Consider the following 26,553-nt stretch of genomic DNA (forward strand, 5'->3'; position numbering starts at 1 on the left):
AGCTCACGCGTGTGCGGCTCGACTGACGCCAGTTCCTGGGCGTGGTTTGTCCGCGTTCTTCAACTCTTTTCTAGAGCTGCGGGAGTGTGAGGCTGTTGCTGTGGATCGTGGACCGGAGGAAAGACATGTATCAGTTATGCACCACAGGTCCACTCTGTAACGAGGCTGGTGAGTTGAGCCGGATGTGTCTGTGTTTTTCAGGGCTTCAGGGCTTTGAGTGTGTTTAGGGTGTGTTCGACAACACAAGATGCTTTTAAGAGACAAAAGACCAGCTTTAATTTTCCACCCACGGAAACCCATTAGACTGTTGGCCTAGCAGTGAGTGTGAGATTGTGTGTGTGTGTGTGTGTGTGTGTGTGTGTGTGTGTGTGTGAGAGAGAGAGAGAGAGAGAGAGAGAGAGAGTGTTTGTTTGTGATTGTGTGAGTGTGTGAGAGAAAAACAGAGTAAAAAATAAAAAAACTAACTAAATTTCATTAAATCAAATTGAAAATGGCTAGAATAAGTAAAAAAAAAGTGAGTAGAAAAATGCAATTAAGTAATATAATGGAAACTATTTTTTTTCAGAATGTAGCACATATTTATAACAATAATTGTCACAGTATAAATTTGGTGTTTATAAATAAATATATAGCTGCATTTAAAATTTCATGAGGATCCATTGCATGAGGGTGATGATATTTGAGAGTGTGTTGCACCTTCAATATTAAAAACACCCTGCATTAGACAGTGAGCTTGACATTAATCACACATCCAGTACAGAAATAAAAATAAAAAATGCAAGTGTTTTTCTCTACGTAATGTAGTAACAAAGTTATTTCGAGACACTCCCTGCTGAGCCTGTTGTGGCTTAGTGGTTAAAAATCTGTGCTTGTAACCTGTTGGTTTTTAGGTTTAAACCTCAGAAGTGTGAAGGGTGTACCGTCATTATGCAACTGAACACTTTACATAAATTTGGATCTGTTGTCACATGACTTCAAAACATAGCACATACTGCTTTTATGATGCCTTTCCTTCACTTGCTTTCATTAAAATTGAGTGTGTTTTGTCTTAGAACAAGGTAATTGCTTTGGATGAGGGCTAAAGTTGGACCCTAAGGCAAGTTTTGAACAAGTGTGGGCCTGATGTTTTTCCTCCACACGTGTGTAGATGTCTTTGTTTAGCTGGAGCTGCAGCATGTGTTCCAGGAAGCATGCTTGATCTGAGCAGGACACACCCATAATTGACTTGCAGCAGTGTGGTGTGTAAAAGTGTAAAAGCTTGAGAGTCTGCGGGACGCCTCTGACCCCGTTAACTCACTAAATGCATCAGGACAACAGAATGAATGCACAAACCATATACACGGTCATGTCTTTCTTGCATGGAAGAAATCCATAAAAGTAGTTCTTGTGCACTGTATTCCAAGACTTCTGAAGTCAAACGATAGCTTTTTTGTGAGAAACAGTTCATAGTTTATGTTAGAGATGTCTGTTTAATGAATGAATCATTCTTTTGAGTCAGATCTTTTCAGTGAATCGGTTCTCAAAATGATTCATTCACAAACTGGATTGGTCCAAAACAAATACCGAAAATAACGAATAACACATTTTAAATGTAAAATATAGGAATAATTTGTAATATAAAAAATATAAGCATTTTTGTTATGTGTAAAATTATAGACCAGTTTCAGTGTTTGCATACAGAGAATAAGTTTTTTTTGTAGAAATGAGTTTTATCGTAGCAGTCTATTCGAGCCATGGAATAAAAAAATAAAAATAATAATTTTAAGTTTATGTTTCAAAATTCTGACTTTTGTCTTGCAATTTCGATACTATATTTCACAATTCTGGTAAGAAAAATCAACTTGTCATTCTTTCTTTTTAGTTTGTAATCCCAATTGACAAACTCGCAATTGTTGACTTGAATAAAGGAGATATAGGAGATAGTAGGATACTAGGAGATATAAACTTAAAAAGTCAGATATAAATAAATATATATTTTAAAAAAAAGTCAGAATTGTGACATTAAATAGGTAAATGTTATGTGAAATGTTACAGTTTTTTATTCATGCATTTCAACCGTAGGGTTAATACAATATGTACCCAACACAGACATATTGTTTAAATCATATTTATTATTTTAAATAGGGTAATAATAGCAGGTTTCATCCATAGTCTGTCCATTTAAATGTCTGCATTCAAATGGTGTCTTTGAATTCAGTATTAAATAAAAATTAATTGCATTCCGATTCTGACATCCCAAGGCACAACAATATATTTTTTGTTCCTCTTATTCCATGGATTTTACCCGTTTCCCTCCACTTGTTCCCAGTGTTTTTCTGTCACCACTATGCTCGTGCAGCTGCAAGTGACATCTTCTCCAAATTGGTCTATGTCTGATTGGTGAATGAATCACCCTTATATTCGGATCAGTGAAGTCTCAGTGGAAATGTCTCAGTGTAATATTTTTCCCATTACTGGAAATGCATCTTTTGCTTAGTCAGTGCAAAGTATTCTCTGTGGTAATTGGTAACATTTTACAGACCTGACTTTCCTCTGCTAAAGGTGTGGTTTAATACTCAGATGTTCATGTTTAATTGCTGGCATTTAGGTAGTTTGATTTAGTGGTGAAAAATAGCCAGCGTTTATTTCCGTGTCATTATAAAACCATTTCCGTAGAGGAGACAGACATAGGAATTCAACTCACACATCATCATGGCCGATCTATTGCTCTCATGGTCCTGCCTAGGCAATTTGACACGTTAAAAGCTCACTTCTCTCTCTGTGTCTCAATGTTGTTCAGCTCTTTTGCTGACAGGACAGAGATGATGCACGATTGTGTGTGTTTGGGTTGCGTCCATCTTTAAAACCAGCCATTGGCAGCAGATGGGGACAGCATGCCCTTGGGGAAACTAAACAGAGTGTGTTAAACAACAGACCCTTTGTGTGTGTTTGCGAGATGCACCTGTAGTTCATGGGACTCGGGACAAAATGTTTGGTTTTTTTCATGTGTGTTCACTCACAGGTTTTAAAACCATGCCAGTAAGATTAAACAGGTCAGATACAGTCATGAGATGTTGTCATAAATATGATGTTCTTTTTTCAGAAAAGGCATTAGAACAATGTTGTAGAGCTCTAGGTGGTGATGATCTGTATGGTGCCTTGCAGATTTTTGCTATATAGTGATCATGATGTTCTATTATAGACAGTTTTTGCTATATAGTGATCATGATGTTCTATTATAGACAGTTTTTGCTATATAGTGATCATGATGTTCTATTATAGACAGTTTTTGCTATATAGTGATCATGATGTTCTATTATAGGCAGTTTTTGCTATATAGTGATCATGATGTTCTATTATAGACAGTTTTTGCTATATAGTGATCATGATGTTCTATTATAGACAGTTTTTGCTATATAGTGATCATGATGTTCTATTATAGGCAGTTTTTGCTATATAGTGATCATGATGTTCTATTATAGGCAGTTTTTGCTATATAGTGATCATGATGTTCTATTATAGACAGTTTTTGCTATATAGTGATCATGATGTTCTATTATAGACCGTTTTTGCTATATAGTGATCATGATGTTCTATTATAGACAGTTTTTGCTATATAGTGATCATGATGTTCTATTATAGACAGTTTTTGCTATATAGTGATCATGATGTTCTATTATAGACCGTTTTTGCTATATAGTGATCAAGATGTTCTATTATAGACCGTTTTTGCTATATAGTGATCGAGATGTTCTATTATAGACAGTTTTTGCTATATAGTGATCGAGATGTTCTATTATAGACAGTTTTTGCTATATAGTGATCATGATGTTCTATTATAGGCAGTTTTTGCTATATAGTGATCATGATGTTCTATTATAGACCGTTTTTGCTATATAGTGATCATGATGTTCTATTATAGACCGTTTTTGCTATAGTGATCATGATGTTCTATTATAGACAGTTTTTGCTATATAGTAATCGAGATGTTCTATTATAGACAGTTTTTGCTATATTGTGATCGAGATGTTCTATTATAGACAGTTTTTGCTATATAGTGATCATGATGTTCTATTATAGACAGTTTTTGCTATATAGTGATCATGATGTTCTATTATAGACAGTTTTTGCTATATAGTAATCGAGATGTTCAATTATAGACAGTTTTTGCTATATAGTGATCGAGATGTTCTATTATAGACAGTTTTTGCTATAGTGATCGAGATGTTCTATTATAGACAGGTTTTGCTATATAGTGATCATGTTCCATTATAGACAGTTTTTGCTATATAGTGATCATGATGTTCCATTATAGACAGTTTTTGCTATATAGTGATCATGATGTTCTATTATAGACAGTTTTTGCTATATAGTGATCGAGATGTTCTATTATAGACAGTTTTTGCTATAGTGATCGAGATGTTCTATTATAGACAGGTTTTGCTATATAGTGATCATGTTCCATTATAGACAGTTTTTGCTATATAGTGATCATGATGTTCTATTATAGACAGTTTTTGCTATATAGTGATCATGATGTTCTATTATAGACAGTTTTTGCTATATAGTGATCATGATGTTCTATTATAGGCAGTTTTTGCTATATAGTGATCATGATGTTCTATTATAGGCAGTTTTTGCTATATAGTGATCATGATGTTCTATTATAGACCGTTTTTGCTATATAGTGATCATGATGTTCTATTATAGACAGTTTTTGCTATATAGTGATCATGATGTTCTATTATAGACAGTTTTTGCTATATAGTGATCGAGATGTTCTATTATAGACAGTTTTTGCTATATAGTAATCGAGATGTTCTATTATAGACAGTTTTTGCTATATAGTGATCGAGATGTTCTATTATAGACAGTTTTTGCTATAGTGATCGAGATGTTCTATTATAGACAGGTTTTGCTATATAGTGATCATGTTCCATTATAGACAGGTTTTGCTATATAGTGATCATGATGTTCTATTATAGACAGTTTTTGCTATATAGTGATCATGATGTTCTATTATAGACAGTTTTTGCTATATAGTGATCGAGATGTTCTATTATAGACAGTTTTTGCTATAGTGATCGAGATGTTCTATTATAGACAGGTTTTGCTATATAGTGATCATGTTCCATTATAGACAGTTTTTGCTATATAGTGATCATGATGTTCTATTATAGACCGTTTTTGCTATATAGTGATCATGATGTTCTATTATAGACAGTTTTTGCTATAGTGATCATGATGTTCTATTATAGACAGTTTTTGCTATATAGTAATCGAGATGTTCTATTATAGACAGTTTTTGCTATATAGTGATCGAGATGTTCTATTATAGACAGTTTTTGCTATATAGTGATCATGATGTTCTATTATAGACAGTTTTTGCTATATAGTGATCGAGATGTTCTATTATAGACAGTTTTTGCTATATAGTAATCGAGATGTTCAATTATAGACAGTTTTTGCTATATAGTGATCGAGATGTTCTATTATAGACAGTTTTTGCTATAGTGATCGAGATGTTCTATTATAGACAGGTTTTGCTATATAGTGATCATGTTCCATTATAGACAGTTTTTGCTATATAGTGATCATGATGTTCCATTATAGACAGTTTTTGCTATATAGTGATCATGATGTTCTATTATAGACAGTTTTTGCTATATAGTGATCGAGATGTTCTATTATAGACAGTTTTTGCTATAGTGATCGAGATGTTCTATTATAGACAGTTTTTGCTATATAGTGATCATGTTCCATTATAGACAGTTTTTGCTATATAGTGATCATGATGTTCCATTATAGACAGTTTTTGCTATATAGTGATCATGATGTTCCATTATAGGCAGTTTTTGCTATATAGTGATCATGATGTTCTATTATAGGCAGTTTTTGCTATATAGTGATCATGATGTTCTATTATAGACAGTTTTTGCTATATAGTGATCATGATGTTCTATTATAGGCAGTTTTTGCTATATAGTGATCATGATGTTCTATTATAGGCAGTTTTTGCTATATAGTGATCATGATGTTCTATTATAGACAGTTTTTGCTATATAGTGATCATGATGTTCTATTATAGGCAGTTTTGCTATATAGTGATCATGATGTTCTATTATAGACAGTTTTTGCTATATAGTGATCATGATGTTCTATTATAGGCAGTTTTTGCTATATAGTGATCATGATGTTCTATTATAGACAGTTTTTGCTATATAGTGATCATGATGTTCTATTATAGGCAGTTTTTGCTATATAGTGATCGAGATGTTCTATTATAGACAGTTTTTGCTATATAGTGATCATGATGTTCCATTATAGACAGTTTTTGCTATATAGTGATCATGATGTTCTATTATAGACAGTTTTTGCTATAGTGATCGAGATGTTCCATTATAGACAGTTTTTGCTATATAGTGATCATGATGTTCCATTATAGACAGTTTTTGCTATAGTGATCGAGATGTTCTATTATAGACAGTTTTTGCTATATAGTGATCGAGATGTTCTATTATAGACAGTTTTTGCTATATAGTGATCGAGATGTTCTGTTATAGACAGTTTTTTCTATATAGTGAAACATTTTTGCTATATAGTAATCAAGATGTACCATTATTGACGTTTTTGCTATATAGTGATCAAGATGTTTTATTATAGACGTTTTTGCTATATAGTGATCATGATGTTCCATTATAGACAGTTTTTGCTATAGTGATCGAGATGTTCTATTATAGACAGTTTTTGCTATAGTGATCATGATGTTCTATTATAGGCAGTTTTTGCTATATAGTGATCATGATGTTCTATTATAGACAGTTTTTGCTATATAGTGATCATGATGTTCTATTATAGACAGTTTTTGCTATATAGTGATCATGATGTTCTATTATAGACAGTTTTTGCTATATAGTGATCATGATGTTCTATTATAGACAGTTTTTGCTATATAGTGATCATGATGTTCTATTATAGGCAGTTTTTGCTATATAGTGATCATGATGTTCTATTATAGACAGTTTTTGCTATATAGTGATCATGATGTTCTATTATAGACCGTTTTTGCTATATAGTGATCATGATGTTCTATTATAGACCGTTTTTGCTATAGTGATCATGATGTTCTATTATAGACAGTTTTTGCTATATAGTAATCGAGATGTTCTATTATAGACAGTTTTTGCTATATAGTGATCGAGATGTTCTATTATAGACAGTTTTTGCTATATAGTGATCATGATGTTCTATTATAGACAGTTTTTGCTATATAGTAATCGAGATGTTCAATTATAGACAGTTTTTGCTATATAGTAATCGAGATGTTCAATTATAGACAGTTTTTGCTATATAGTGATCGAGATGTTCTATTATAGACAGTTTTTGCTATAGTGATCGAGATGTTCTATTATAGACAGGTTTTGCTATATAGTGATCATGTTCCATTATAGACAGTTTTTGCTATATAGTGATCATGATGTTCCATTATAGACAGTTTTTGCTATATAGTGATCATGATGTTCTATTATAGACAGTTTTTGCTATATAGTGATCGAGATGTTCTATTATAGACAGTTTTTGCTATAGTGATCGAGATGTTCTATTATAGACAGGTTTTGCTATATAGTGATCATGTTCCATTATAGACAGTTTTTGCTATATAGTGATCATGATGTTCCATTATAGACAGTTTTTGCTATATAGTGATCATGATGTTCCATTATAGGCAGTTTTTGCTATATAGTGATCATGATGTTCTATTATAGGCAGTTTTTGCTATATAGTGATCATGATGTTCTATTATAGACAGTTTTTGCTATATAGTGATCATGATGTTCTATTATAGGCAGTTTTTGCTATATAGTGATCATGATGTTCTATTATAGGCAGTTTTTGCTATATAGTGATCATGATGTTCTATTATAGACAGTTTTTGCTATATAGTGATCATGATGTTCTATTATAGGCAGTTTTTGCTATATAGTGATCATGATGTTCTATTATAGACAGTTTTTGCTATATAGTGATCATGATGTTCTATTATAGGCAGTTTTTGCTATATAGTGATCATGATGTTCTATTATAGACAGTTTTTGCTATATAGTGATCATGATGTTCTATTATAGGCAGTTTTTGCTATATAGTGATCGAGATGTTCTATTATAGACAGTTTTTGCTATATAGTGATCATGATGTTCCATTATAGACAGTTTTTGCTATATAGTGATCATGATGTTCTATTATAGACAGTTTTTGCTATAGTGATCGAGATGTTCCATTATAGACAGTTTTTGCTATATAGTGATCATGATGTTCCATTATAGACAGTTTTTGCTATAGTGATCGAGATGTTCTATTATAGACAGTTTTTGCTATATAGTGATCGAGATGTTCTATTATAGACAGTTTTTGCTATATAGTGATCATGATGTTCTATTATAGACAGTTTTTGCTATATAGTGATCATGATGTTCTATTATAGACAGTTTTTGCTATATAGTGATCGAGATGTTCTGTTATAGACAGTTTTTGCTATATAGTGATGATGTTCTATTATAGACAGTTTTTTCTATATAGTGAAACATTTTTGCTATATAGTAATCAAGATGTACCATTATTGACGTTTTTGCTATATAGTGATCAAGATGTTTTATTATAGACGTTTTTGCTATATAGTGATCATGATGTTCCATTATAGACAGTTTTTGCTATAGTGATCGAGATGTTCTATTATAGACAGTTTTTGCTATAGTGATCATGATGTTCTATTATAGGCAGTTTTTGCTATAGTGATCATGATGTTCTATTATAGGCAGTTTTTGCTATATAGTGATCATGATGTTCTATTATAGACAGTTTTTGCTATATAGTGATCAAGATGTTCCATTATAGACAGTTTTTGCTATAGTGATCGAGATGTTCTATTATAGACAGTTTTTGCTATAGTGATCATGATGTTCTATTATAGACAGTTTTTGCTATATAGTGATCATGATGTTCTATTATAGACAGTTTTTGCTATATAGTGATCGAGATGTTCTGTTATAGACAGTTTTTGCTATATAGTGATGATGTTCTATTATAGACAGTTTTTTCTATATAGTGAAACATTTTTGCTATATAGTAATCAAGATGTACCATTATTGACGTTTTTGCTATATAGTGATCAAGATGTTTTATTATAGACGTTTTTGCTATATAGTGTTTAATATTTGCTATATAGTGTTTAATATGTTCCATTATAGACATTTTTGCTTTATAGTGATCAAGATAATTCATTATAGAAGATTCTCTTTACTATATAGTTATCAAAATGTTCCATTATAGATGTTTTTTTGCTATATTGTGTTTAAGATGTTCCATTATAGAAGTCTTTTTGCTATATATTAATCAAGATAGTTCATAATAGAAGGTTATTTTCTATATAGTGATCAGGATGTTTCATTTTTGCTATATAGTTATCAAGATGTTCTATTATAGACAGTTTTTGCTATAAAGTGATAATTTTTTGCTATATAGTAGTGATCAAGATGTTCCAGTATAGACGTTTTTTTCTATATAGTGATCAACGCTGAACGCTGAGGAAAATGTCAAATGTAATTAGAGACTTTTATCTCAAGCAAACACAGAGTAAATGAGTTGGCGGATGTGTGTGTGGTGTTGCTAAAGGTTATTGTGATGGAAAAGACGTCTCATGGATGGCCAGCGCTGGTCTAGACTGGATCAGCAGACAGTGTAGGAGCCAGACGGAGACTATAACACTCTCAGTGGCCCTCATGTTATAAAAAACAAGTCTCCAAATGATCCTGAAAGAAAGAATCTGATCCTCAACACACACACATCATCTTGTTTACTTTCTGAAGGATATGAGGAAATGGTCTGTTTAGAAGATGCTTTTGAAATCCTTGAAGTTTCTTAAATAAAGTGTTTCCAGCTTTGCGAAGGAGGCAGTTTGTGCGTATATGTGAAGTGTTAGAGTCTGTGTGTACGAAGGTTGGTGTTTGTTAATTGTTAATAGACTCTGCTGAGACCAGTGAACTCAAGGGACCTGTTCGGACATCTTAGTGTGTGTTTTTCAAAGGAATGGTTCACACAGAAATTAAATTCTGTCATTTTCTCTTTCTTATGACTCCATATGACTTCTTCATTGAAGCACAAAAGGAGATGTTTAGCAGAATGTATAAGATGGATCATAACATGGCTTGAAGCGCCAAATTCATGCACAAACTATTTTTTTTCATGCAGTGTCAGCAATTTTTGATAGCTTTTGCTTTCTTCTTATGGAAAGACACGAGGAATCAAGATAATAATATTATAATTTGAACACCAAAAGATTCAGTAAATGTGGGACAGTTTTTATCTTTGTGTGAATATTTAGCATAGAGAGTGTGTGTTTGGGAGTTGTGCATGGTTTTTACATATTGGTGTTTGGTTGCAAGTGTTATTGCTAACTAAATCTAATAAAAACTGGTAATAGAAATGTTAATAAAAAGTAAAGTTGAAACCACCAATCTTTTTCAGATTAGATGAAAAACTTTGAAATGTTACCTTGACCACTTACTAAAGTTTAGTTTGACATACTTAAACTTAAAAAAACTATTTATAAGAGCTTAAAAATGTATAAACCATAAATAAATAAGGATACAACAAATTTACTAAACCTAAAATAAAATTAAAATGAAAACTTAGTTTTAAATTAAAAACATATATAAAAAATAAATAAATATATAAAAATGACATGACAAAAGCATGTAACAAAAGTAGATAAACTCAAATTAAAATGAAAACTTGTAACCTACAAGCTTATTCATTACAATAAAATTGTAAAAAATAATTATAATAAAAATAAAAAAGCATTTAAAAAAATTGTATTGTTTTAACTTAAAAACAACCACTATAACAAATATGAAAAAATTAAGATGACAAAATAAAGACTAAACTAAACTAAAACATAAATGAAAACCTATAACTTATAAGCTTATCCATCTAAACATAAATATTATTTAAAAAAATTACAATTAAAAACCGTGTAACAAAATTACTAAAATTGAAATTACAAATATTAAAAGTAATTCTAAATATTAAGAAATGAAAGTACTAGTGTTTAAATAACACTGTTACTAATAGCCCAAGTCTGTGTCTCAAGTGTCTGTAGAAATGACTTGTGTTTATGAGAGGTTTTTCTCTTTTAGTAAAATAACTGCACTCTTCTGACCAGATTTTAATTGGCTCATAACCTCTTAAAGGGGCCCCACATGGACACGAGGCCTGTTTCGGAGACAAATGTGTGTATGGCCATGCCGCACACTCCAGCTGAGGATGTCTGGAAACAGAGGTGCTCTTCTAACTTGGGAGTCATTTCAGCTCAACGTGGAATTTTTACAAGGTCTCTCAATAAACAATTGCAGGGGCCTTTTCTGCATTTTCACTCCAGCTCCTGAATCCCAAATGGAAAATTCCCAGCCTTTCTGAGTCTAAGTATAGATGTTAGCTGGAGCGGTTCTCGAGTTAAACTGAGTCACCGATTCCAGACCACGGTCTACACTGACGTTTGTTTGGTTTCTGTGGTCATCTAAACGCTAAATTGGTTGGTTGTGGGTAGGAAATGATGAATTTTCATGATCTCTTTCTCTTGTGTTATTAGCCTTTTCCTCAGCTAATAAACTCAACAGCTCTTTCTCCTTTTACCTTCCCTTCTCTCTCTCCCTCTCGCCTCCTAATGCATCTGTGCACTATTCATTCCTCTTGCTCTTGTATAGAATTTCCATGATTTAAAGGAATATTTTAACTCAAGGCAGTCACAGCTTACATTTTGGTCTGTTCCTCACACAAAGTTTGTCAGAGGGCTTCTTTCATGATGCTTTGACATTTAGGAAAATGATTAATTTTTAGCTTTCATTCTGTCAATGCACAATCACCCAGAAAGGTTGCATAATCAGTTATGGGCTTGTCTCTTAATTCACACGCGTATGCATTGGATTTTAAAGAAATACCTTTATTTAGCAAGAATGCATTAAACTGATCAAAAGTTACAGTAAAGAGATTTATAAATGTTGTTCTTTTGTGTGTTTCTAGTAATCAAAAAAATCCTTAGTTTCCACAAATAATAATAATGATGCTGTAAATTCAGATTTGATCACAGGAATAAATTACATTTTAAATATATATTAAAATGGAAGTCAGTTACTTTAAATAGTAATAATATTTAATATTTTTATCAAATAAATGCACCCTTGCTGAGCGAAAGAGACTTCTTTCAAAAACATACAAAAATACCAACCAAATTTGAAAACGGGAAGGAATTTGGGAATTATTTGCTGAAAATGCATGAGCATTTACACATGTGGCTGACACTTATTAAACTTAAATATTTTCTTTTAAATCATTTCATACCTTCTCTTAAAATTGAACCCCATAAACTTTTTTTTAAGAAAGCATGAACAGATCAGAAATGGTATTTCATTACATCCTGTTTTCAGCAAACTATGATTTGGGAGGCACTTTTTGTTTGTCTTATAGCAGACAAGGCAGCTGTTGTTAATTCTGAGCTCCAATCTGGCAACCCTAATGATGTTGTACCTCCAAAACATCAGTCCCAACATTCAGTCCCCAGACAGAAACCTCTGGGCATAAACTGCCTTTATAATGTCAAGAGCTTTGCTGGATTTGCCCACATAACCCTTGTGTGTACATGCATCATATGCACCTTGAAAATGGCTGCTAAAATTAGGAACAGCTTTGATTTTGTGGGACGTGCGTGCATGCATGCGTGCGTGTGATTTAATGGCGTTTTCTTGTCCTCTGTAACTCCCACAAACACGCACAGCTGAGGATGTTTTGCCGAATCATTCCAGCCACTTCCTGTGTCCATCATCTGAGCTCTGACGCAAGGCTACAGTAAGAGAAAGACAGGAGACTCGGTAAAGTGATGTGAAAGGGCCAGCAGACACAACAGAACAGGGTTAAAGGTCATTAGACAACATGTATTTTCGCACAAAGTTTTTGAAGATTCCAACAGATTTATTTTTAACTTGAAATCAAAGTGTTTCTTCTGTTTACTGTTTTTACATTACTGGTCTTTCTGAGAACAGTTTAACAGTGAATGTGATTCCAAGGGGAAAAATGTTTGTCTTTCAGGAAGTTGATTGTACTTAAGTCACATGCAAAAATGGTCTCATTGTCTTTCTGCAAAATATTTTGATTTTATTTTATGCTTTATTTTATTGTAGTTTATTTACAGGTAGAAATGAGCTTTTGAACAAGAAATTACCTTAAAAAAAAAAACTTTTGCAAAAGGATGCGAATAATAAGAAATCTTGGAAATAAAATTTATATATTAATTCATATTTTATTCCCTTATTTTAAGGTAGAAAATACCTTTTGCTAAATGTTTGATAATGTTATCAAAGGCTTAGAAATTACTCAATCTATTATTTATATTATTAATCATTAAAAAATAATTAATCATATATATTAATTATTATATATAAATATAATAATAATTATTATTATAATAATAATAATTATATATATATATATATATATATATATATATATATATATATATATATATATATATATATATATATATATATATATATATAATATGTGTGTGTATGTGTATATATAATTTTTTATTTTATTTTTTTATTTTCTTTGTTAGGCAGAAATTACTTTTTGCGAAAAAAAAATAGAGAATCAAATGAAGGCTTAGAAATTATTTCATGAAAAAAAAAAATAATAATAATAAATATATATATATATATATGTAGACCTTTTACAAAATGTTGAGAATGACGTGAAAGGACTCTGCCTATGCAAAATATTTAGTTTTTTAATTATTTTATTTTCATGTAGAAATTACCATTTGCCAAAGGTTGAGAATGAAACGAAAGGCTTAGTAATTACCTTATGCTAAATACTTTTTATTAAATTGTTTTTATTTATTTCAGTAGAAAAAATGGCATTTGATTGATTATTATTTGATCATCACTAGCGGTTTGTCATTTTTCTTCTCAGGTAAACTGTCATGATTCCCATCACTGAGTTGCGATACTTTGTTGATACACAGCCTGCGTATCGCATTCTGAAACCATGGTGGGACGTGTTCACAGACTACATCTCCATCGTCATGCTGATGATCGCGGTGTTCGGCGGCACGCTGCAGGTCACGCAGGACAAAATGATCTGCCTGCCGTGCAAATGGGTCGTGAACCAGACCTGCGAACACCTCAACATCAGCGTGGCGCTCAACGCCGAGCCCAAGGGCATCCAGTACGACCTCGACAGACACCAGTACAACTACGTAGACGCCGTGTGTTACGAGAACAAGCTGCACTGGTTCGCAAAGTACTTCCCGTATCTGGTGCTGCTGCACACGCTCATCTTTCTAGCTTGTAGTAACTTCTGGTTTAAGTTTCCACGGACCAGTTCCAAGCTGGAGCATTTCGTGTCGATCCTGCTGAAGTGTTTCGACTCGCCGTGGACGACGCGCGCGCTTTCTGAGACCGTGGTGGAGGAGAGCGACCCCAAGCCGGCGGGGAAGATAAACGGCTCGATAGATAAGAAAACCTCCAGCATCAGCGACAAGGATGTGGAGGCAAGCGTTCCCATGCTGCAGAGGACCAAGTCCCGGATCGAGCAGGGCATCGTAGACCGCTCGGAGACGGGCGTCTTGGATAAGAAGGAAGGAGAGCAGGCCAAAGCACTGTTTGAGAAGGTGTGTGTGTGTGCATATGTTTAATTTAAGAGCTGGTCTCAAGTCACAGCTCTGTGTTCTAAAAACCTAATGAGATGCCTCTGTAGTGAGCGTTTCAAGGCATCATAGTGCACTATTATTACGTTTCTGTTGGCTAAATTCAAAGGCAGCATTAGTGTAGCATGCATTTTGACAGATATGCTTAAATATGAATGTATGTCCAATTTGTAAAAATATACCTAATATTTCAGCATCAGTAAAGGCTTTATTGCCAAGTGTGTATTGTCTCGGAGAAAGGAGCTTCCAGTGCACAGGAAAAGTACAGACATGCGTATAATAAAATTCAATATAAAACTTTTAATAAAGATAATAGACAAGACTAATAAATAAAAGTCTAATAAATATGTGGCAATTTGCGGTTTCATCCAATACTGAAATGTTTATAAATATTGTTTCATAAATATTAATACATATTAAATAAACTTACTTATAATGTTATTCTTAATTCATGTACTAATGAGTAAAATATAGTTATTTTAGCCAGTGCTGAAAAGTACTGCTAAACATCCTTACATGTGATAAATATTTAATAAATATATTTATAATTTATTGTAAATAAATGACATGACTATATAAAATGTAGTTATTTCAGGCCATACCAAAAATATTAATTACATATATATTAATATATATTTAATACAAATATTTATAATGTATACTTTTATACTTCATAACTATATATAATGTATATAGTTCATATACTAATAGTAATACTACTAATAAAATTATTGATAAATATTATTACATATGTGTATATGTGTGTGTATATATATGTATGTGTATATGTATATATATATATGTGTGTGTATATATGTATATATATATGTGTGTATATATATATATATGTGTGTGTGTGTGTGTGTGTGTGTGTGTGTATATATAATTTACACTTCATAAACTAATAAATGTAGAATTTCTTGTGTTGCTGAAAAAGATAAATATTAAGCTAAATATTATCAAATAAATCAATATTTATATATGAATCTATATTTATTAAATATATTTATGCTTGCTTCATATACTAATAAATAAAATATAGATATTGATGAATACTGATAGATTTATTTGATAGATTATTTTGTGACACTTTGCTCATTTCAGTTAGGATGTCTTTGAAGTCCACTACCTACATAGACAGCATCCTTCAAAGTAGTTCACTAGGTTTTGGCACAGAGTCTAATTCTATATCGTCTCACACTTGTCTTTTGCAGGTGAAGAAGTTTCGTATTCATGTGGAGGAGGGCGACATCGTTCACCGTCTTTACATCCGTCAAATCATCATCAAAGTCTTCCAGTTCCTGATCATCATCTGCTACACCATGTACTACGTCCACCACATCAAGTTCAGCGTGCCGTGCACCGTGGACATCGAACGGCTGACCGGTTATCGCACGTACCACTGCGCACATCCTCTGGCCACGCTCTTTAAGATCCTGGCCTGCTTCTACATCAGCCTGGTGGTGGTCTACGGCCTCATCTGCATGTACACGCTCTACTGGATCATCAGCCGCTCGCTAAAGCGATACTCCTTCGAGTCCATCCGCGAGGAGAGCCGCTACAGCGACATCCCCGACGTCAAGAACGACTTCGCCTTCATGCTGCACATGATCGACCAGTACGACCCGCTGTACTCCAAACGCTTCGCCGTCTTCCTGTCGGAGGTCAGCGAGAACAAACTGCGACAGCTGAACCTGAATAACGAATGGACTCTGGAGAAACTCCGACAGAGGATAACCAAAAACTCGCAAGAGAAGCTGGAGCTGCACCTGTTCATGCTGAGCGGGATCCCAGACACGGTGTTCGACCTGGTGGAGCTGGAGGTGTGTGCTTGAACGTCTGTAGAGACAAAACTCCTGTCAAATGCATATTTATAATTCAAGTCTGACATTTCAGGTCATGCTTATAGGCCTGATCCAGACTAAACTACCACATGAGCAGGGCTGCACAGTTCATCAAAACACCAAATCTGGTTTAGCGCAACTATAAAATCACAAAGGATGCTGAACCCAAAGAAAGATATTTAGAAGGTTATTGGCAACCAAACAGTTTCGGATCCCATTGACTTCTATTGTATGCAAAAAAAATACAATGCAAGTCAGTGGGAATCGAAACTGTTTGACTACAAAATACCTTCTTTTAATGTTTCACAGAAGAAAGAAACCCATATCTCTGCAAAATAAAAGTTTGAGTTTTTATGGTGGAAAATGAATAAATTAAATTTAACCTATTTTCTTTAATCTAAAGTAATTATATCATTTTTCTGTAACACCTTAGTATAGGGTCCAGTTCACACTAATAACTAGTTGTTTATTAGCATGTCTATTATTAACATATTGGCTGTTTATTAGTGCTTATAAAGTACATATAATCCATAAACCCACCCAATACCCTTAACTTAACCACTACCTTATAAACTATTAATAAGCAGCAAATAAGGAGTTAATTGAGGCAAAAGTAGTTCATAGTTAATGGTTAGTTAATAGCGAGAATTGGACCCTAAAATAAAGTGTGACCTATTTTTCTTATTATGTTGCACAGTTAGATATTACAAAAGTAATATTTCTTATTTTGTTTAATAGTTGTATTTATTAATATTATTTATAATAATAAATGTATGAATATTATTTTAAATAATTACATTTACATTTATTTAAATAACTTAAATTGTTATTATTATTTTATAGTCATATTTATATAATCACAAATTTTGGGCCAAATTATGCAGCCCTAAAAACATTTTAATTTAAATTAAATAAATGTAAATGTAAATGAATATATATATATATAATATTATTATTTTTTTTTTTTTTTTTAATTATTATTGTTGTAGTCATTGATGTAATCATAAAACGCATCCCCACAAATAAAAATAAATAAAATAAAAATTAGAACTAAAAATAAAACCAATTTAAAATAACAACAGCGATGATGATGAAAATTGTTGTTATTGTTCTTATCGTAGTCATATTGGTATAAGCAAAACATTTGACCAAATTGTGAAATCTGGAGCATTAAATCAATTCAAGGATCAGTTTCAGAGTTCAGTTTTGTATTTTCTCGATGCAAAAAAAATGATGTTACAATACAATTATATTGTTTTGTAATATTATCATTCAAATTCAGAACTCTTTTATTGGCATGACTGTATACAATATAATATCTTCTATATGCTATTGATAGGAAAAAGAGAGTCCCGCCCCTGTCGCACACCTTTGGTTGCTTTAACTGCAAGTAAATGTTTGTGTCTCCTGCAGGTGCTGAAATTGGAGCTGATCCCTGATGTTACGATCCCGCCTATAATCGCACAGCTGTGTAACCTGAGGGAGATGTGGCTTTACCACACGCCGGCCAGAATCGAGGCTCCTGCTCTGGCCTTCCTTCGCGAGAACCTCAAATCACTACACATAAAGTTCACAGACATTAAGGAGATCCCACTGTGGATCTACAGCCTTAAGAACCTCGGCGAGCTTCATCTGACCGGAAACCTCAGCGCGGATAACAACCGGTTCATCATCATCGACGGCCTGCGGGAGCTCAAGAGACTCAAGGTCCTGCGGCTGAAGAGCAACCTCACTAAACTGCCTCAGGTGAGATCAAGTTTCTCACAGAAGTTCATCAATGCATTCAGAAAGGCACCATGTCTTGTTCTTACGGTGTGCTGAATGTGCAGTAAATGGGATCTTATGATGGTAATACCATGCAGATTAAAGTCAAAATTGACCCTATTTGATGTTTCAATGCATGTTCTTAGTCTTGTTGTGCATGGTTTATCAGTGCACATTATTATGAAGACCAATAAAATTTGATCTATTAAAATTTTGTAAAAAAAAAATGAGATGAATATATATTTTATCATAATTAAATTGTAATTATTTTATTTATATCAATGTTTTAATGTATACAAAGACAGACAGATAGATCTAGATATTTCAACAAAACCTTTTACAAAAAGAAAAAAATATTTCAATAATATTATATTATTGAAATTAATATTTTATATATATATATATATATATATATATATATATATATATATATAATATGTGTATATGTATGTGTATATATATAATTAAATATTATTTAAATTAACAATTTAATTTATATATTATATTTACAGCATATTTTGTTTAATAAAATATTGTATAAAAATATTTATATAATTATATAACTTAAAATATTAATATAATTTTAATAATTTATGTAACTTAATATAATATATACAGTATTTTTTATAATGTTTATCATACAATTTGTGTATTTATAATGAATTCTATAGATAATAGTATTTATTGTGTGTGTGTGTATATATATATATATATATATATATATATATATATATATATATATATATATATATATATATATATATATATATATATATATATATATATATATATATATATATATATATATATTATAATAATAATTTGTTCTGCTCATGACTTTCCGTCAGAAATAATCTAAGATGTTTACCAATAGTCATATAGCTTCTGTATTTATGCGTTGTGTTATGGTATTGTTGTTGGTAATTTTGAAATATTCTGAGCAAAGTGTTACAAAAAATTTGTTTAGACTACATTAAAACAGTAAAGATGATTCTGACGGAAATTGTAAACCGTCCTAATGTTCTTACCTCTGCCGCTGTTTTTAAGCTGAATTTAACAACTGAATATATCCACACAGAATTGTGTTTTATAACTCTTTTAGGATCGAATAATGATTCTAGCGCATCTTCTTCCCCCTGCAGGTGGTGACGGATGTTGGGGTTCACTTGCAGAAGCTCTCCATCAATAACGAAGGCACCAAACTGATGGTTCTGAACAGTCTGAAGAAGATGGTGAACCTGACGGAGCTGGAGCTGGTGCGCTGTGATCTAGAGCGGATCCCACACTCCATATTCAGCCTGCACAACCTACAGGTCATCTCAGACGTCCTTTATAACTCTGCAGATCATACATATGCATTACATACAAGTTTTATGTGTCATTTAAAAGATTCAAGGTTGTGTAATTACTTGCAATGTAAATGCAACTTTGCAACTTCCTGCATTTTATAAACTTGGTGCATTTCTTAACGCTTTGGCATCTCACCACAGGTATTTTCATGCTTGTACAAGCTCTTTTCACTTATTCTGACATGCACGATGACTTCTGTCTGTAGGAGATCGATCTAAAGGACAACAACTTGAAGACCATCGAGGAGATCATCAGCTTCCAGCATCTCCACAGACTGGTGTGCCTCAAGCTCTGGTACAACCAGATCGCCTACATCCCCATCCAGATCGGCACTCTCGCCAACCTGGAGCGCCTCTACCTGAACAGGAACAAGATCGAGAAGATTCCTTCCCAGCTCTTCTTCTGCAGGACGCTGCGTTATCTGGACCTCAGCCACAACAACCTGACCAGCATCCCTGCGGACATCGGCTTCCTGCAGAACCTGCAGTACTTCGCCGTGACGGCTAACAGAGTGAGTTGAGCAGAAATATTCAGACCTGTGCATACACGTCACCTCACCTTCCTGTGAGATTGCATTAGATGCTGTTATCTGAGTTTAAGTGCAGATATATATATATATATATATATATATATATATATATATATATATATATATACTTCTTTACCAAAAGTTTTCAGAGAACTAATAAGAAATAAATCACTGGAACTAGCGCAATCACAAAACGAACATGGTAAGAGCGTCCGTCTGTTTGTTTGCATGCTTTATTTATTTTTTTTAAATCAAAAGCATTGGTGTTTTACTATAATATGTGATACATTGATCATAATGAATTAATTAATCAGGATTTAAGATTAGTCACACAGAAATTAAGCATTATGAACATAGCCTGCTTATTCAGTCGAGTCGGTTTCTGTCTTGTAGTCACATACATCACATTTAGTAAGAATTATAATTTCTAACACAACTAGCCTATAAGATTAGAAAAAATTACATTGAATTATATATTAAAATACAATTCTCACTATGTATATTAGTTTCACTATATACTTAATGGTATATACTCTACCATTCAAAAGTTTGGAGTCTTGGTTAGATTTAATAATAATAATAATAATAATAATAATAATAATAATAATAATAATTAGTTTTGTTGTGCATAATAATTAATAATAAAAAATAATTAAATTGCTCAAAAGTGACAAAGGAACTTATGTAAACATATAAACTTATGTTTAAAAAAATCAATTTTAAATAATTGCTATTTTATTTATATTTTTCATATATTATGCAATATTTATTTTTTGAGAATTTATTTATAATTTATATTTAAAATACATTATACAGTATATGTAATTAATATTTAATATTTATCTTATGTGTGTATATAAAATATTAATATATAGTGTGTGTGTGTGTATGTATGTATATGTGTGTATATATATATATATATATATATATATGTGTGTGTATATATATATATATATATATATATATATATATATATATATATATATATATATATATATATATATATATATAAATGTAACATTACAAACTAACAATATATATAATTAATATGTATAATAATAATACGATTTTTTTTCTGATGATTTTAAAGTCAAAGCAAGTTCTTTAATACTTCAGGACATGTTCCTGGTCTTATTTTAAATGATTCATTAGTGCATGTTAAATATTTTATAATGTACTAACTTGCTCAAGTCTGAATTAACCTTTTAGCTGGCGTCACTTAAGCTGTGCAGACGTAGTGATTAACGTCACTCGTTAGCAAAATAGCCATTTAGTCATTGTTCAGCTTACTGTTGTAGCTAACGCATCCTTTCTAAAATCATTGCAATGCAGCAATGTAATGCCAGTTAGCGCTAATTAAATAATTATAGCAATCATAGCAAATATTTGTTACATTTGTAATATAAAATAGCATGTCTGTGGTGTTTCAGGATGAGAATCCTCGACAGTAGACCGCAAACTCACAGTGCGTGTGATAATGTGTCAGAAAGGTGTGCTTTCAGAAATCGTTTGGTGCATTAAAGCCTGATTTCTCAGTAATTCCAGTGTTTTCACACCCTTGTACTGAGTCTTACACACACCTATCCGTCAGACGCCCATCAGAGCTGTCTCTGGGGCGTGAGCGGCCTCAGACAGCACCATTGTTTTGTTCAGTCTGGACTCTTTGGGTGTGTGTGGAAACAGGGAACACACAGAGAACGTCCTGGAACATTATAATGCAGCACACACACAGCCGGTCTCTCGTGTGTCTGGAGTTTGACATGCACTTGTGCTTGTTTTTAGTAATGGGTGTGTTGGAGTGTGTGTGTGTGGCATGTTTCTGAAAATAGCAGGTTTATGGGACCTCCTGTCGAGGAGTGTGTGCATTTGTACACACACACACACAACCTTTCTGGATCCTTCATTAGCTCAGTATTATCTACATGATTTGTGTAATTTGTGTTATTTGTTGAGAAGCAAGGCAGAACATAACTAGATGCACATGTTTTGCTCTTCTTTTTTTTTTTTTGAGTGTGTGTGGGCCAAAATTAGCCACTTACTCTGGAGATAATTGGTTTTCCTGTGTATAATATGTTTCCTGGGTTTCCGCCCTGCCGAGCGAGCGACTTAAAATGGTGCACGTTGTTTATTACAGATAGATTATATTACACGGCTCTCTGGAATACTTGATTCTGATTGGTCAGTCGAGGCATTCAGCGGTCAGATGAGGTTAAACTGGATAACGGAGTGTTTTGCCACACAAACGATTGCCTGCGGGGCGCTGCTGGTTTTGGGTTTCCCATCAGTCAGCTGGTCGTTATCGCAGAATAAACCCTGACCAAGACACCTGATCACTGACTGATCGCTGACGGTACATTATCCATTCCATCCTGCATCAAACACACCGACTGAATGAACAGGCGTCAAATGAAGACTTATTTGACATTATTCACTCCATTAACAGAAACAACTGAAAATAGTTTTTAGCTACTGAAACAAAAGCAAAATTGCTATATGACCAAGTATGATTTATCATTTTTAATAAAAATGTTAGTTAATACTACTACTACTACTAATTAATATTTGTATAAAGTCAATGACATTAATATAAATAAGGGTTATTATGAACTGAAACCTAAAGAACACTAAATCTAAAACCATAAGAACACTTTTTTTTCCTTACTTCAAAACTGAAATAAAATCCATAATTTTTTTTTTTTTTTTTTCAGGTAAAGATAAATATAGAAAAAAACAATCTATAATTAAAAAAAAGTAGACAGTAGACATTTTTTTTTACTTTAAAATTAAAAAAAAATATTAAACCTCAAATTATGCTACAATAGCACTGCTACAAACAAACACGACAAACCACATTTAAAGTTGCAATAATAGTTTTTATAAAAATAAAAAAAAAATGTATCTCCATTTTCATAAATGTTTTGTACTATAGTGTTGATCTTATTTTTTGTCATTAGATAACATTTTACACACTACATTTTACAAGTGCATATTTTCTTGTGAAAAATTGAATGCATGTGATGACCTTTTATTGCAGAAAACGGTTGTTCTTCAGAAACCCACAGAAACCTGTGCATTATACATAAGGGGAATACTTTATTTATTTTGTGGATTTAATATTGTTATGTACAATAAAGTGTTTTTTATTCTGTCATTATATTTTACTCCCTTATTAAGGAGAATCGTATGAGGGAGCTAGTGTGTTAACCATGCTTTTCTCTGTTTCAGATCGAGGCGCTGCCACCCGAGTTGTTCCAGTGTAAGAAGCTGCGGACGCTGAATCTGGGAAATAACTGCCTTACGGTGCTGCCGTCACGTTTCGGAGAGTTAACCGGCCTCATGCAGCTGGAGCTGCGCGGGAACCGGCTGGAGGGATTACCGGTGGAGCTCTCCGAATGTCGCCTTCTCAAGCGCTCCGGGCTGATCGTAGAAGAGGACCTCTTCAACACCCTGCCGCCGGAGTTCAAGGAGCAGCTGTGGAGAGCTGATAAAGAACAAGCTTGAGCCAGACAGAGGAACTCTTAAAGACACAGTTCACACAAAAATAAAATCTGCTGAAAATGTGCTCACCCTCAGGCCATCCGAGATGTAGATGACATTGTTTCTTCATCAAGTTTGGAGAAATCTACCATTGCATCAGTTGCTCACCAATGGATGCTCTGGAGTGAATGGGTGCCGTCAGAATTAGAGTCCATACAGCTGATAACAACATCACAATCCACAGCACTCCAGTCCATCCGTTAATTTAATACTATATTGTGATGTTTTTAACAGCTCCCATTCTGACGGCACCCATTCACTGCAGAGCATCCCTTTGTGAACAAGTGATATGATGCTATCCATGATTGAACAAGTGATATGATGCTATCCATGATTGAAGAAACAAACTCATCTACATCGTGGATAAGCTGACTGTGAGTAAATGATCAGTAAATTTTTATTTTCGTGTAAACGAAGTGGTCGTTCTGCTTTCGATTCGTTTGTCTTTTATAATTTTTAATGATTTTTATTCGGGGGACAGCGTTTCTCGTCCTTATGAAGGGAAGTTGTGGACAGTACAGTGCCATCTGTGCTTAGAAACATACACTGATACACTCTCTCAAACAAGTTCTCATACACAAACAAGGTCAAGTCATTCATGCACTGCCCTCTACAGGCACATGAAGCAGTGACATTATTGGAATGAATAGATATAATAAGCAATATCTGGCTTGTGCATTATTTACTCAGCGGCTGCATCCAATCAGGGAAGAGTCGACTGTTTATGAATGTGTCAGCCGAGTTATAGAATATGTAAAATGTACATTTTAGAGCCAATACCCACAGAAGTAAATGCCAAAAAGGTCATATACAAAATCCACTTCTTAAATATGCTTTTAAAGACTATGAATATGATGCCATAGATGTATTGCTGAAATCTTACACTCAACAGACTTTACAGGATGATATGGTAACTACAAACTTAAACACTCGACCGAATAAACTTTTGCCATTTTGGACGGAGTTGCATTTGGATCAGGTGACCTGCACGTTGCACCCCATTGGTCGACTTCTCCACGGGAATGAATGCTATCATGGCCTTAACTCTCTCGGAGCTCTACGCTGGAACTCATCTCAAAGATAAAATGTACATTTTGCGTTTATAGGTTTTATAATTTTACAAAAAAAAAAAAAAAAGAGAGAAAGAACAAAAAGAAAGCACGGACTCAAGTTTGTGTTTTTGCAAGAAAAACAATCCTATGCGTTAATGTGTCTTTTTTTATATATATATATATATGTATGTAGAAGTTCATATGATTTTCTGATTTTTATTTGAACTTTTCTTTTTGTTCAGAAGTTTGCCTGATGTATGCAGTATGGCTTGAAAAAACACCAAGTAAAGACTTCTGATAAACGTTCAAAAGTGTTTTCATATATTTCTTAAGTCACACACACATGGGTTATTCTCTGGAAACTATGCCTGAACACTTTATTTGTTTTATTTTTAAGCATTTGCTACAATTGGTTTTGCATTATACAGGTTAATTCAGAAATGTATTAACGTGGACAAAACAGAAAAGGAGAAACGTTTGTCTAAATCATGTGGTCTGAAAAAGAGACTTTTTGGCCAAAATATAGTCCATAATCCATTATATTGTTTCATCAGTTTAAAGTCTGCTGTAGTCTCTCACATCAAAATGCATCCACCTATTTGTTCAGAGATGTTTTGGACTCATCTCGCTTGTAAACCGTGCTTGATCTGTGTAGATTTCAGTCCAGGTGACCTTTTCACTGCAGAAAGCAATCTGGACTCAATCAAGACGTAAACCGATGGAGTGTTGTTTATTACTTGTGGATTATTTTGATGTTTTTATGAGCGGTTTGGACTCTTGGATTCTGACGGCACCCATTCACCGCAGAGCATCTATTGCTGAGCAACTGATGCAAAGCTACATTTCTCCAAACCTGATGAAGAAACAAAGTCATCTACATCTCGGATGGCCTGAGGGTGAGTACATTTTCAGCAGATTTTATTTTTGTGTGAACTATGCCTTTAATAGTTCCTCTGTCTGGCTCAAGCTTGTGCTTCATCAATTATGGTGATCCAGTGATTCGATTTCTGGTGATTGGATATATGCAAATTGCCCGATTGTGATTTTAAAAATAACATTTTAAAGTAGATTTAGTCCAAAAATGCACATTGCATTATGCACTAAACACTACCAGATTTATCAGTTAATGTGACCAAGTTCAAAATCGTTTTCATAAAATGAAGTCATAGTCACTTGGCATTGTTTTTTGAAAAAGTAGACATTGACACAGAAGTTAAGTACCACACACACACACACACACACACACACACCTTGTGTCAGTGAACACTGGGCCTTTCTCTCTGTTTTCCGTAAAGAACCACTCCACATAAAAGCTCCCATTCACTCTCTCTCGTTCTCTCTCTCTCTCAGTGAAGTAATGGTCACTTCCAGCCGGATGGCAGCCAGTTAAACCAAACTACAACTCTTTAAGTTAGTATGCACTTGAAACCTCTTCAAACACTGTATAAATGAAAGTCACCTAGTGTGAATGTTGCACAGCCATCATAGATTTATAGAAACAAGAAGGTGTTAATGGAGAACCACTGTCCCGTTAACTGGAATTCTGTTCACTTTTGTCATGTTCAAATGTGTGCAAGATTAAGTGAATTCTTTAGTGTTCGTCAAGTATTAGGGGTCAGAATTAACTGTAACTGTTTGGCTGTAGTCTTCTAGCTCATTTGAGATCAGACTTATGTTTGTTACTTAATACAAACACCAAAACTGCTAGATTATCATATTTAATAGCTAAGCAGAGGCATCCCT

At 33.2% G+C, this 26,553-nt stretch overlaps 1 protein-coding gene across 1 annotated transcript; it reads left to right on the top strand.

The window, feature by feature from the left end:
• On the top strand, window positions 1–25,121 carry LOC127941668 (volume-regulated anion channel subunit LRRC8A). Its single transcript, XM_052536998.1, has 7 exons — window positions 1–168; window positions 13,999–14,698; window positions 15,949–16,557; window positions 17,992–18,324; window positions 19,485–19,655; window positions 19,898–20,203; window positions 23,447–25,121. Exons 2-7 carry the CDS (start codon window positions 14,009–14,011, stop codon window positions 23,720–23,722), a joined length of 2,385 nt encoding a protein of 794 aa, XP_052392958.1. The 5' UTR covers window positions 1–168; window positions 13,999–14,008; the 3' UTR covers window positions 23,723–25,121.
• The last annotated feature ends 1,432 nt before the right edge of the window (window positions 25,122–26,553 follow it).

Source organism: Carassius gibelio, chromosome A21 (genome assembly GCF_023724105.1).
Source record: "Carassius gibelio isolate Cgi1373 ecotype wild population from Czech Republic chromosome A21, carGib1.2-hapl.c, whole genome shotgun sequence".
In the NCBI taxonomy this organism is placed as follows: Eukaryota; Metazoa; Chordata; class Actinopteri; order Cypriniformes; family Cyprinidae; genus Carassius; species Carassius gibelio.

Excerpts from the sequence above, each read along its gene's own strand:
- LOC127941668 (XM_052536998.1), top strand. The coding sequence starts at position 14,009 with ATGATTCCCATCACTGAGTTGCGATACTTTGTTGATACACAGCCTGCG. Across the intron at positions 14,699-15,948 it reads CCAAAGCACTGTTTGAGAAG|GTGAAGAAGTTTCGTATTCA; the intron begins GTGTGTGTGTGT and ends TGTCTTTTGCAG. Across the intron at positions 20,204-23,446 it reads TCGCCGTGACGGCTAACAGA|ATCGAGGCGCTGCCACCCGA; the intron begins GTGAGTTGAGCA and ends TCTCTGTTTCAG.